This window comes from Budorcas taxicolor, chromosome 18 (assembly GCF_023091745.1).
Source record: "Budorcas taxicolor isolate Tak-1 chromosome 18, Takin1.1, whole genome shotgun sequence".
NCBI lineage: Eukaryota > Metazoa > Chordata > Mammalia > Artiodactyla > Bovidae > Budorcas > Budorcas taxicolor.
The window spans coordinates 4391601-4405444 of NC_068927.1; the positions used below are offsets into that span (position 1 = coordinate 4391601).

Genomic DNA, 13844 nt, shown 5'->3' on the forward strand with positions numbered 1-13844 from the left:
ATTTCACAACCGACCCTTTCTCCTGCTGGCCAGAGGATGGTTTCGCGGTTTTCCCTGTCACCAATAAGCCTGCCTCCCTGTGCACACACTGGCGCTTCTCCAGGATGTCAAGCCAGGAGCAGAGCTGCTGTGCCATGGGCCGAATGCAGCTCCAGATTTGAGGCATCGCCAAAGTGCTCTTCAAGGTGGTGCTAATTTATACTCACAGAAGCTTGGCAGTCTTGGGGAGCTGGGAGCCAAGTGTGCAATTTAATTAGAGTAACTTAACACTTGGATAGTGTATTTCATTTAATAAAACGCTGTGAGGTAGGCAGAGCAGGATTATTAAGCATTCTCAGAAAACTTTTTGAAGACCAGAAAATCTAAGACGCAGAGGGAGGGACTCACCCAGGATCACAGGGAGCCAAACCCAGTCTGTGTGCTCCTTCTGTTAACGTTAGTTTCTCCCCTTCCTTCCCCAACATAGCCACCTTGTCCCTTACTTAAGCAGAGATCCAGCACCCTATTAGCCTTCTGAGGGCACCGTAATGAAAGCTCACAGGCTGACCCTGGAGAGGAGCCCTGGGAAGGGGGGTCTCTGTGGATTGGGCCATTCCAGGCTGCAGGGAACCAGGGCGCAATCTTCTGGACTTCTACAGCCCACTCTCCTCCTTGTGGTCAACTTGCCTACACACAAAGACTGCATCTGGGAGTAGCACTGTTGGATCTAAGTTGCCTTGAGACGGCATAAAAAAACAAAAAGGCTGCAGGAAAAAACAAACACTTTGAGGCAAAGACTTTTCCTGCCAAAGCAGGAACCCCAGGCACACTGGTACCCCCAGGGAAGGAGGCGCAGTGGGACGGCATTTAAGATACCGCGACTGTACCTCCAAGTACAGTCACCTGGGCACCTGCCCCTACTGCCCCCGCTCGCTGAAACCAGGCAGCATCCTGAAGAGGAGAGGGTGACCCAGCCTGCACCATGGGGCACACTCTCCCCTGGAGAGGTTCTGATGCTGCCCCAGGGCACCAAGGACTGGAAGCTGAAGCCCGTGTGCCCACGCCTTTGGTGTACTTCTGGCACCAGAGTGTGCCAGCTGTCACTGTTCTCAAGTGTAAGTGTCCTTCATTTTTGGCTCTTCTGTCCCCTTGCACTCCAATCCTTCCTTTCCGACGTGAATCCTCCAATCGGGAGCTGGATTCGGCAGGTGAGAAGAGGCTGTTTCATCTTGCCTGCCTTCTGCCCTCCAAGCCTACCACACGGATGTAATCACTGTCAGTTTCACACTCGGACCTCAAGTGAGTTTCCTCTCCTGGTCAGGAAAAACGGGAGAAAGCACCAGGCACATGGGACCAGTCCGTCATGTGTTGATGAAACTGAGAGCTTCTGAATGTTTCCCCTGGAGTTCACCATCTCACACCAATTCCTATTGTTCACTTGGTTTTCGGTAATGAAAAAAAAAATCATGGGCTCCTACCCAACATGCCTCAGCAATTTCTGTTAAATGCCAGAAGAAAACTGCGCCTGAGATCCACTCCACACACACCTCCTCTGTCCTGCTGAGGCCAAGAGGCGGCCCTGCACCTGAGACCCCGTCCCCTGGCCTGCCTGGTGCCTCCTGGCTGCCAGCAGCACCGTGATGCCACTCCTTTCCTGGAGGTCTTCCGTAGCCTCCTGTGGCACCAGCCACCAGCTGGCCCGGTCAGTTCTTGTGACCTTGGGCCCTGGGGTCTGTCCGGTTCTCTCCGCTCAGCTCCGACGGAGCACAGCTCAATCAAGACTTAGTTCTCAACGCTGCCCTTCTCCCCCAGGACTTTATGCAGAGCTCCTAATTAGAGCACTGCGTTCCTTGGAAAATAGGTGAACAGAACACATAAAGAAGCCTGTTTTTCTTCTTTGACGTTATGCTGTTGTAGGGCAGGTTTTTTTCAGTAACGGGAAAGTACATGAAGCCCTGGAAATCAAATGCGTTCACCTGGGACTAGGAGAAGACTGATGGCCAGAGCGAGGCCAGGAAACTCAGCTCTCAGGGGTTTTCTGGACTCCACAGACCGGCCAGGAAGTGTCCTTGGCCGCCTTCCTCGGACGTCCCCGCCATGGCCAAGGGCGGTGCCCAGTGCCTGGCGAAGGACAGTCGAGCTGCCTCCCAGCGCTGACTCAGGCTTCCCACTTCCTGCAGACATTTTCCTTGGCAGTGCCTGACTCCTGGAAAGGGATGTTATTTCCCTTGGGAGTTAGGGAGATAAATTTTCACTAAGTATTGACGTGAAAAGCTAGATAAACTATTATCCACCTGTTCTTAAAAATTGCTGGCTACAGTTCAAACAAGACTCTGATGGAAAAGATGATTCTGTATCGAAGATGCACACATGCCAGTCAGCCCCGTCACCCAGCCTGGCCTCAGGGAGTAACGAGGGTCATAACCTCACGACCGTGCGGGGCTGACATTCTGGTCTTGGCTTCTTGAGTGTCTGCCATGTATCAGAGGACCGGAGGGGGAGACCTAAGCGTGTTCCCTGTACGTGTCACTAGCTCGTCTCCACCTTGGGCGGTTCAGAGAGCGGAGCTGTGCTCAAGGTCACAGGGCTGGTAGATGTACGGGCAGGATCTGAATTCCAGTCTCTGGAGCCCTACTGCCCCTTAACCCTGTCCATGTTACTCAGGACATCTGTCCACTCGCCCCCAGAGGCAGGTTGTGAGGTTTAGGTTTACTGGTTTATTAATATGAAGTTTGGAATTTAAATCTTCTAAAGAGTTAAAAAAAAAAGAGTCCTTTGGAGTTTTCTTTGACAAACCCCCAATCAAAGAATTATTGAGGTGAGAACACATGGGAAGTTGACTTTAACTTTGAGGAGAGGAGAAAGGTTGAAGGAAAAGAGAGATTTCTAATTCAGTGATGGCATATCCTTATTTTTCAGCCTTACATCCTTACATTGTATCCGCGTGGAGGAGTCCCAGTCAGGAGGGAAGCGCCAGCCCTCGTCACGCCAGCATGGCGAGCCTCGTCTCAGACAGCCCCTGTTCTCGGCCCACGGTGAGCGGGCCGCGTGCTCTCTTCTCCACAGCGGCCGAGACAGGTCTGCGAGGAACGGGCTTGGCCTCGTGGACTTAGCAGCAGAACAAAGGGAAGGCAAGTGGCGTCATCCTCATCAGCCTCTCACAGGATCAACTTGTACTTTTTTTTTTAATTTTTATTTTTGAAAGGACAAACTATTAAAAAGTAAAACAAATGAAATCACGTGAGATCAAGATACAAAGACAGAAATTCAGTGTAGAAAAAAGGACCTTGCTGGGAGCCAGTCGATGAGAAACACAGAAAACATCTCACAGACACACAAGAAGCTCACGCTGTAAAGAGGACTGAGCTGCTGGGGGCTCCCCATCACATCAGGGTTTCATTTTGCTCAACCTGAGATCTCGCTCGATTTCAAACTGCCTGTGATCCACTCGGTCTAGAAAAGCTTTTCGTTCGATATACCTGGAAGAAAATGAAGATGCCCGTCAGCAGACTGAGTGGGAGAAAACGCCTCCCCGGCAGCTTCCCCTCTCCCCATGGGGAAGGGCCCGCTTGGCCCGGGGCTCAGCGGGTGGCAGCAAATGCAAGCAGGCGACCACAGGCAGCGCCCAGAGGGGCTGCCGCGACTCTTCCAGTAGCATCCAGACCACTCATTTGGTCTAAACAAGGAGCTTTCTGGTTCAGAGGTGAATAAAAGTAAACTGAAAAAGAGAAAGCAACAACTTACGAAGGGGAAGGACATTAGCGGCTGGGGGCAGGAAAACGTGATTGTGTAGCCAGGTTTAAAGGAAAGAGCAGGGCTCAGTCAGGCCCAGGTTCAGAGCCTGACCTGGTTACACAGCAGCTGACAGTGGCGAGCGCTCACTGTCTGGGGCACCTGCCTGCTGGCGGCCCTTCCTTCCCCCAACCCGTCCCTCCTCTCCGTGTGTCCTCCACCCACGCGGGGCCAGGGGACTTCCTTGAGGATGACAGAGGAGGCTTCCCTGAATTCCTCCAAGGGAATGAGGTCAAGTGCCTCTGTGCCCACGGCCCACATACTCAGGGTGCCCTCAAGGCGGGCGGCCTGCCCCTCACCCAGGCCGCTCAGCAGACAGGCTTCCTTTGGCCTGCTAGGCACGGTGGGAGGGAAGCCCCAGGGTGAAGGTGGCAGGTACCACGGGGAGTGAGCGGTGAGATACAGCTTGATTTTTATGCACCTTCTGGCCATAAAGTGCGCTGCCATTTGCCTTGGGGGGAGGGGCTCTCTGCCAAGTAATCTACTGAGTGAGCGAAATTGCCACTGAAAATGGGGGACATAATTGAAACTCTGTGCTAATCTTTCCTTTGTTGCACGGCGGAAAATGTGCCTTTGTTGCACTGCGGAAAATGTGCATCTGTGATTACAAGGTCATTTCATTTGTGGTGAGCACGTTTCCAGCTCAGGACCCCGTGTTCCTTGGCTGAGCTCACCCTGTGAAGGGCAGCCCACCCTCCCCACTCTCCTGCAGGCCTGTGGCCACTAACCCTGTGCCTCACTACGGACAGGGTAGCGGCTTGGGGCCGAATCCTGACCCTGCAACTTGCTGGCTATGTCTCTGAATAAGCCTCCTAACCTGGCTAATTCTCTTTCTTAATCTGCCAAAAAAAAGAGATAATTACCCCTACTCTGAAGGCCTTGCCACGGGGATTAAATGAAATAGTGTACATACAATGCCGAGCACAGAACAGGTGCTCCATAAAACGGCAGTTAGAGCGGCCACCACCATTTCAGGAAGCCAGCTTCTAGAGTCCGGGCTCAGGGCAACCAACTCAAGAGCAGCAAGGAGCTCTCTGGTGCATGTTACGATCATCTGTAACAACAACCTGGTCCAGGATCAGGAACTCGGCAGCTGAGTCAAAACCGCCACGGAGGGGCCGGAATGGCTGGAAAAACAAGGGCCCACCTGTAAGCTTGACGTGAGCCCTCAGGGTCAGGCTGTCAAATTTAGCCAGTGAAATACAGATTCACTGGCTTCAGATTCCCTGGCAGACGGGGAAGCCACTGCAGGGGGAAGAGGACCCTTTTTGATAAAGTGAGAAAGCAGGAGAGATGGTGGTGGGACGTGGACACACAGAACAAGCTCCCCTTCCGTCCCCCACCAGGGGCCCCACGACGCCCCAGTGGGGGCAGTAAGCCAGAACCGACTGATGGGCTGTGTCGCCCCACAACTGTCCCCCTCCTCACACCAGCTCAAGGACCTGGGCTGAAGATCACAGTGGGCATCAGTTTGACAGCAGTGTGCTTAACTGCCCCTACAGGTTTCCATAGAAAAAAAGGGGGCGGGGTGCTGTGGTTGAGAAGACTTCAGGACATGTTTCAGGAGAGCCACCAGCCAGGGTCACCTGAGAGCGCAGCCTGGGGACAGGAGAGGAAGCACGAGGCTTTGAGCATTTGTGGTCTTTCCTCTTTGACTTTCCTTTAAAGTAGAGGAAGTGATACTTAAATTAAGATGCTCACTGAGCATAAATAATGGCCTCACAGGTTCCTGGAAGCTGTGTCGGGTCCAGCTGACCTTGAAACCATCAAGAGCAAGGCCAGGCTGGGTGCTAAACAGGCAGGTGCAGGAAGAGTGCGGGTTCAGGGAACGCCTCAGGCAGCAGAGGGAGGCACACGTGCAGAAGGCAACTGAATTCTCAAGGGCAACCGAGACAAAGGCCATCCCGGCAGGTTTGGCGACTTCACTCCCCCATTTATAGCATCTGCAGCTGCTAACAGGATCCATATGATGGCTTTGGCTTGTTGCCAAGAGCAGACCAGAAACCAAACCTCTACTGGACAAGCCCCTGCCCCCCTCCCCGAGATCAAAAAGGTGCCAATGATGAGGGCGTTCCAGCATCAACTGTGTGTGTGACTGTGGGCAGGACCACTCATTTGTCTTCGCTGGAAAACACGAATAAGAATTACAACACCCCTCTGACAATACAGAGAAGTACTCTGTAAACAATAAAACCAGAAATGGCTGTGAGCACTGTGGGCTCCACGCTTCCCATTTCTGACCTGACAGTAGTACCGCTCCCAAGCCTCAGGAGCCAGGACAGTTGGAACAGGGACCAAGAGACCAAGTGCTCCAGAAAGAGGACGGGCTCGTGGGGAAGGCTGGCTCTGCAAGGTGGCCCGAGAGGATGGCCCATTTAAACTGAGCCTCAGGTAGTTTTCAGGCCCCGTAAGCAGCTTACAGTCTCCAAGGAGAACCACCAGCTGACAAGTGCAAAGGTTCTTTTCTGATCTGTGCCCAGCACTCCTGGGGACCAGCCTGGTTCAGCTCAGTCTACCGGGAGGCGTAGGCGGAGACATCCCTTCCTGCCACCATTCACTGTGGAGCCCAGTTAAGAGGCTGCAGCTCCTCACTCACTCACAAAATACGCTAACGGCACCAAAACCCAAGGGATGTGCTAAGCCTTTCCTTTCAGAAACCAGGTTAGACACAATAGGCTTGGTCATCTTTTTGATCTTTCAACCCAAATTACTTTTCTGCCACCAATTTCCTTGAGATCCAGGCTGTTGAGGAGGGAAGGAAAAATGGAAGAAGACAAAAAAGCTCTGCCACACAGTCACAGCCATCCACTAGAGGCCTCTGGACCTATGGTTAGGAAAAGAAAGAGCAGGGACTTCCCTGGTGGTCCAGTGGTTAAGACACTGCCCTTCCATCACAGGGGACACAGGTTCAATCCCTGGTTGGGGAATTAAGATCCCACATGCCGAGTGGAGCGCCTGAAAAATGGGGGTGAGGAGTGGAGAAAGAGCACGGCCAGCTGCAGGGAGTCTGAGCAGGCACACGAGGAGGACATCTCGCGGCTGGTTATCACTCTGCCCCCAGCAGAGCCCGCAGGCGTTCTGTGCAGCACAAACCTGGGAAGGAAAGCGGATCAACACCAGAAGGCAACAGGCCACACAGGCACTGAAGCTGGAACAGAGCTCTGTAAGGGATGTGACGAGAGGCGCCTTGCTGCTCTGAGACCCGTGAGTGAAAGAAGCAATCTGCCCAACATCGCCCGAGCCCTGAGGAGAGCACCCCGCGGGGGCCAGAGTGAGAGGGTGCTGATTTTAATTCAGTTCCTTCTCCACTGCTCTCCTGCCATCTCACCTCAAGGATGTGACTCTTGGGGGTCATGGAGATAGATTCTTCGAAGAAAGTAAGTTATTTTCTCTGGTCTCTCCTTCACACCTCTTCAAATCACAAACACACCTGGTTTCCAGTCATCACGCTCCACGACCTTCAGTTTGATTGCCAGCAGCAGCCAAGACCATGCCTAGCTGCCTCTCCTTCTCTGTGCACTGATCCCTCTTCTAAGCCTGCTGGCTTCCACCTCAACAGAGTAAGAGAGATGTGTGGCTGATAGCGGATACCACCAGGGAATCTAGTAAGAGCGGTTACAGGAATAGAGGGAAGCAATGCTAGAGGCCTGAGGGCCACACCAATCTTGAAATACTGGACTGAGTTCTGGAGTGCAGGGCTCAGTGGAAAAGCAGCAAGTCTTTGCTGTGCAGCTGACCTCTTTGGTACAGGCATTTTAACCAACTCTGCTGACTGAAAAAGATGCCCGAGTGGAGATCTCATTCCGACATGCCATGCCCTCTTTTCTAGGGGGTTAATTCTAACCCTGCTGGGTTCCAAACAAAACCACGGATGCCTAACAGCTAGCGGAATGGGCATCTAGACTGCACAACGGCTCAGCGCCTGCTCTGGACAGGTACTCTTAGAAGATACTGGTGGTGGGGAGGTGAACCAGACCCTGCCCTTGGAGCTTACTGCACATGAAGCAAAACACGATGACACGTGCCACTTGACAGTGTGAGGAAGACCAAACAGAGAGACGTGATGGAGGGTCTCTAAGGGGGGCTGTGCTAGAGAGTAGAGCGCGGCACCCGAGTGACCAACAAGAGCCCACCACGGAGGAGGAACCGGGGAGGCGGATCTGAGGAGCGGATCTGAGCGGAGCAGAGGCTGGGCGGCCGCGGGCAAGCAGAAGAGTAAGAGGTGGGCAGCGGACGGCTCAGGGAGGGCGTGGAATGCCCGGTGAGGAGGTGAACGCTGACCTAAGTGCTACTGAAGGGCTTTCATTTCAGCAGGGGAAGAAGGGAAAATGGTTTGCACGTTAAAAAAAATCACTCTGGTTGCGACGTGGAGCAAGGAGGTGCAGACGCCTGTGGCTGGGACTGGACTGCAAGCAGCTGGGAGGGGCCGAAATACTTCACAGGAGAATTTTCTATTGGACTTTCAGGACTGACTCCGAGGGCCAGCTGAGTGGATGGGGATGGTCCCCTTTTCTGAGAAGTCTGAGGAAGGAGGCTGTTTATGGAAAGAAAGCAAGCCCAGGTTTCCCCTGCTATCTGAAATTAGTGTTCTCGGACACCTCTCTTAGCTGACAGGGTGTGAAGCAACTACCTTTTTGGTGAAAATGAAACCTCTTCAGATTTCTTTCGGTTAGAGAGAAAAGGGAGAGCATTCGTGGAGGCTTTAGGTAAAAGCAAAATGGCACAGAGCAAACTCTTGGAAAGTGGGGGCTCTCCGTACTTGGTTTTAGTTGTTAAATTTGAGGTACGTCTTGTACATGCAAATGGAGATGTGAACTAAATGGCTGCACAGGAGTCTTCAGCTTAGTGGGATGCTCAGGCAGGGGCAGCTTTTTGGGTACCTAACCCACAGAATTAGTGAGCTTTGCTGGAGGAAAGAATGTGAGGAGCTGCCCAGCACTTGGGCCTAGGGCCTCCTACCTTAAAGCCCAGGACTGAGGGGAGATGCCCCCAGGCTGTACAGGCCACAGCTGGTAAGTGTTCCCGAAGGGTTGGCAGGACTACATCAGGAAGGAGTTTAGAGGCACAGAGCACCCAGCCTTCCAATAAGGCCCGAAGCTGGGCACGGTCAGTAACGGCGGACGGGAGAAAGGAGAGGGGGGAGACTGGGGGGTGGGGCGGGGCGGGGGGAACCCTATCTGTAAACATGCCAGACATTCCCCAACTTATTATCTAATTCCCGTAAAAACCCGGGAGGATACTGAAGAGTTCTTACTGCACAGATGAAGAAACGGGGGCACAGCACATGGCGGGCTGGCAGTAGGGCCAGGAGCTGAATTCAATTTCAAATCAGTTTATTGTAAAACAGAACATACACCCAACTCCCTCGTAGCTCACACGGTAAAGAATCTACCTGCAATGCAGGAGACCCGGGTTCAATTTCTTGGTTGGGAAGATCCCCTGGAGGATGGCAACCCACTCTAGTACTTTTGCCAGGAGAGTCCCATGGACAGAGGAGCCTGGCGGGCTACAGCCATGGGGTGGCAAGAGTCAGACACGACTTGGTGACTAAACCACCACCACACCCGCACAGTGTCAAACGGGCAAGGCAGAGGAATCAGTAACGCAAGCCAAGAGGCAGAGAGTGAGCACCCCGGAGAAACCCAAGCTGGCCTGGGAGAGCTTGCTTTACGGTGATTCACAATCAGACGGAACTAGGCCGTAATGTCAGAGGAACACAGACTTGAAAGCGGAAACGCGGGCAGGTTCACACCTGGCTAGGCTTGGGTGTTGGATATGGGTATGTGGGTGGTGGTGAGAGATACACACGTGCCACAGTTCAAAAGCATCAGTTCTTCAGCACCTAGCTTTCTTTATAGCCCAGCTCTCACATACATCCATACATGACCACTGGAAAAACCATAGCCTTGACTAGATGGACCTTTGTTGACAAAGTGACGTCTCTGCTTTTTAATATGCTGTCTAGATTGCTCATAACTTTCCTTTCAAGGAGTAAGCGTCTTTTAATTTCATGGCTGCAATCACCATCTGCCGTGATTTTGGAGCCCAGAAAAATAAAGTCTGACATTGTTTCTCCTGTTTCCCCATCTATTTCCCATGAAGTGATGGGACCAGATGCCATCATCTTCGTTTTCTGAATGTTGAGCTTTAAGCCAACTTTTTCACTCTCCTCTTTCACTTTCATCAAGAGGCTTTTTAGTTCCTCTTCACTTTCTGCCATAAGGGTGGTATCATCTGCATATCTGAGGTTATTGATATTTCTCCCGGCAATCTTGATTCCAGATTGTGTTTCTTCCAGTCCAGCATTTCTCATGATGTACTCTGCATATAAGTTAAATAAGCAGGGTGACAATACACAGCCTTGACATACTCCTTTTCCTATTTGGAACCAGTCTGTTGTTCCATGTCCAGTTCTAACTGTTGCTTCCTGACCTGTATACAGATTTCTCAAGAGGCAGGTTAGGTGGTCTGGTATTTCCATCTCTTTCAGAATTTTCCACAGTTTCTTGTGATCCATACAGTCAAAGGCTTTGGCATAGTCAATGAAGCAGAAATAGATGTTTTTCTGGAACTCTCTTGCTTTTTCCATGATCCAGCGGATGTTGGCAATTTGATCTCTGGTTCCTCTGCCTTTTCTAAAATCAGCTTGAACATCTGGAAGATCACGGTTTACGTATTGCTGAAGCCTGGCTTGGAGAATTTTGAGCATTACTTTACTAGCATGTGAGATGAGTGCAATTGTGCGGCAGTTTGAGCATTCTTTGGCCTTGCGTTTCTTTGGGATTGGAAGGAAAACTGACCTTTTCCAGTCCTGTGGCCACTGCTGAGTTTTCCAAATTTGCTGGCATGTTGAGTGCAGCACTTTCACAGCATCATCTTTCAGGATTTGAAATAGCTCCACTGGAATTCCATCACCTCCACTAGCTTTGTTCATAGTGATGCTTTCTAAGGCCCACTTGACTTCATATTCCAGGATGTCTGGCTCTAGGTGAGTGATCACACCATCGTGATTATCTTGGTCGTGAAGATCTTTTTCGTACAGTTCTTCTGTGTATTCTTGCCACCTCTTCTTAATATCTTCTGCTTCTGTTAGGTCCAGACCATTTCTGTCCTTTATCGAGCCCATCTTTGCACGAAATGTTTCCTTGGTATCTCTAATTTTCTTGAAGAGATCTCTAGTCTTTCCCATTCTGTTCTTTTCGTCTATTTCTTTGCATTGATCACTGAGGAAGGCTTTCTTATCTCTTCTTGCTATTCTTTGGAACTCTGCATTCAGATGCTTATATCTTTCCTTTTCTCCTTTGCTTTTCCTTCTCTTCTTTTCACAGCTATTTGTAAGGCCTCCCCAGACAGCCATTTTGCTTTTTTGCATTTCTTTTACATGGGCTAGGGCCACTCTAAAGAAATCTTATGTATGTTTGGCTGTGCTGGCTCTCCACTACAGTGCACGGGGTGCTCACTGCTGCACAAGAGGCTTCCCCAGTTGCGATGGCTGGGTTTCTCACTGCGGTGGCTTCTCTTGTTGCAGAGCACGGGCTCTGAGCAGGGGGTCCGCAGCTGTGGTGGAAAGGGTTAGCTGCCCTGCAGCATGTGGAACGTTCCCAGACCAGGGGTCGAACCTGTGTCCCCTGCACTGGCAGGCATACTCTCAACCACGAGCATAAGGGAGTTCTAGGGCCACTTTTACAGTTTCTTCTTCTTGTAAATATTTCAAGTTTGTTTACTTATTTAAATATAGCAGGCATAACTGTATTAAAATCTGTATCTGCTATCTTCATTGTTTAAATTCTCTGCCAATCTGATTCCCAGATTGTGTCTGGTGTTTGCTGTGTCTGCTGTTTCTCAAGGTGCTTTGCTTCTTTTTGTGAATATTTTAAGATAGCAAAATTGCTTTTAAAAGACTGGACCATAATAATTCAATACTGACCAATGTAGCTTCAGATTGTATCAAAGGTTTACAAGGGGAACGATGGCACAACACTTACTGAAGTAGATTCACTATCAGAACACACAAAAGCACAACATAATATCTTAACCTCAACTCTGTCTTATTTTGGACTTCCCTGGTGGGTGTGGCTCAGATGGTAAAGCGTCTGCCTACAAAGAGGGAGACCCGGGCTCGATCCCTGGGTCGGGAAGATCCTCTGGAGAAGGAAATGGCAACCCACTCCAGTATTCTGGCCTGGAGAATCCCATCGACGGAGGAGCATGGTGGGCTACAGTCCATGGGGTCGCAAAGAGTCGGACATGACTGACCACTTTCCCTCTCTCTCTCTCTCTTATTTTAATCAGGACTGTATTACAGGAATATTTTCATCACCTGTAATCATTTTGTGTTTGTGATCTGGATTCTTCTATGTGAGAACAATTTAAAGATGGTGCCTGTAAAAAGGTCACAGTCTCATAATAACTACGGTAGAGGCCAGTGATTACTCACAAGTACCTTATTCGAGATGTTACCAAATACGATCTTTCCCCCTTCTTAGTTTCAGCAGAGATCACTTTTGTTCCAGGGTAACCCTGTCTGGGATTCTCCAACCTCAATGTAGACTCTCCCCAGATGACCTCTGCCCTCGTTGGCATCCGTGTAAGGGAATCTGGGGACCTGACCAAACAGACCTTTCAGGTTTGGCTTGTGCTCCCTGCCCTTTGACATTGTGGCACTGGGCTCACTTCTCCACAGAAATCTTCTTGCCTGTTCTCAAATAGGCTTTCTAGTTACGCAGGTGCTGGAAAGGCTCACCCAGCAGCTGACTGTCTTGATCTCATTTCTAGAATTTTGTTGCTGTGGTCTAGTGATTCTCAATCCTGGCTGTACATGAGAAGCACCTGAGGAGTGATTTAAAGATACTGGTATCTGTGATTTTTTTTTTTTAACTGAGGCACAATATTATATAAGTTTTCGGTGTGCTGTGCTAAGTCACTTCAGTCATGTTCGACTCTTTGTGACCCTATGGACTGTAACTACCAGGCTCCTCTGTCCATGGGATTCTCCACAGCAATTCACAATTTTTTTTGCCACGCTGCATGGCTTGTGGGATGTTAATCCCTTGACCAGAGATCGAACATGTGTCCCCTGCTGTGGAAGCAGAGTCTTAACCACTGGCCCATCAGGGAACTCCTAAGTAATTCATCATCTTTAAAGGCTATACTCCATATAGTTATAAAATATTGGCTATGTTCCCATGTAGCTTATTTACATTTTATTTACTAGGTTAGATTCCACATATAAACAGTATCATATAGTATTAGTCTTTCTGACTTATTTCACTAAGCATTTCACTAGGCATAATATGGCAGAAGGCAATGGCACCCCACTCCAGTACTCTTGCCTGGAAAATCCCATGGGTGGAGGAGCCTGGTGGGCTGCAGTCCACGGGGTCACTAAGAGTCAGACACAACTGAGCGACTTCACTTTCACTTTTCACTTTCATGCATTAGAGAAGGAAATGGCAACCCACTCCAGTGTTCTTGCCTGGAGAATCCCAGGGATGGGGGAGCCTGGTGGGCTGCCGTCTATGGGGTCGCACAGAGTCGGACACGACTGAAGCGACTCAGCAGCAGCGGCAGCAGGCATAAACCCTTGAAGTCCATCCATGTTGTTGCAAATGGCAAACTTTCACTCCTTGTTGCTGGTGGTGTCGTTGTGCTGGGTCTTCATTGTTGCATGCAAGCTTTCTCTAGCTGTGGCAGCAGGGGCTGCTCTTCCTTCGCAGGCTTCTCGTTGTCGAGCATGGGCTCTCGGGTGTGTAGGCTCCGGGAGCTGTAGCACTTGGGCTCAGTATTCATAGCCTGAGGGCCCTAAAATGTGCATGAACCCGCTAGTTGAAGCTCATGGGCTCTAGAGTGTGAGCTCAGTAGCTGTGGTGCACAGGCTTAGTTGCTCCACGGCATGTGGCATCTTTACGGACCAGGGATCGAACCCATATCCCCTGCATTGGCAGGTGTATTCTTATTTACTGTACCTCCAAGAAGTCCAAATTTTCATTATTTATTATGGCCGAGTAGTATTCCATTGTGTATGTGTACACGCGTGCATGCACACACACTCACACCCTTGACTCTTGATTCAG

The 13844-nt window shown here is 50.5% G+C and overlaps 1 protein-coding gene across 1 annotated transcript in view; it reads right to left on the bottom strand.

Moving 5' to 3' along the window:
- Positions 1-3150: 3150 nt before the first annotated feature.
- Positions 3151-13844, bottom strand: part of LOC128062969 (craniofacial development protein 1) — a 101768-nt gene continuing 91074 nt past the window's right edge. Inside the window, exon 7 of the mRNA XM_052655481.1 lies at positions 3151-3458. Coding sequence (XP_052511441.1) covers positions 3368-3458 — 91 coding nt within the window. The 3' untranslated portion in view covers positions 3151-3367. The remainder of the gene's footprint in view (positions 3459-13844) is intronic.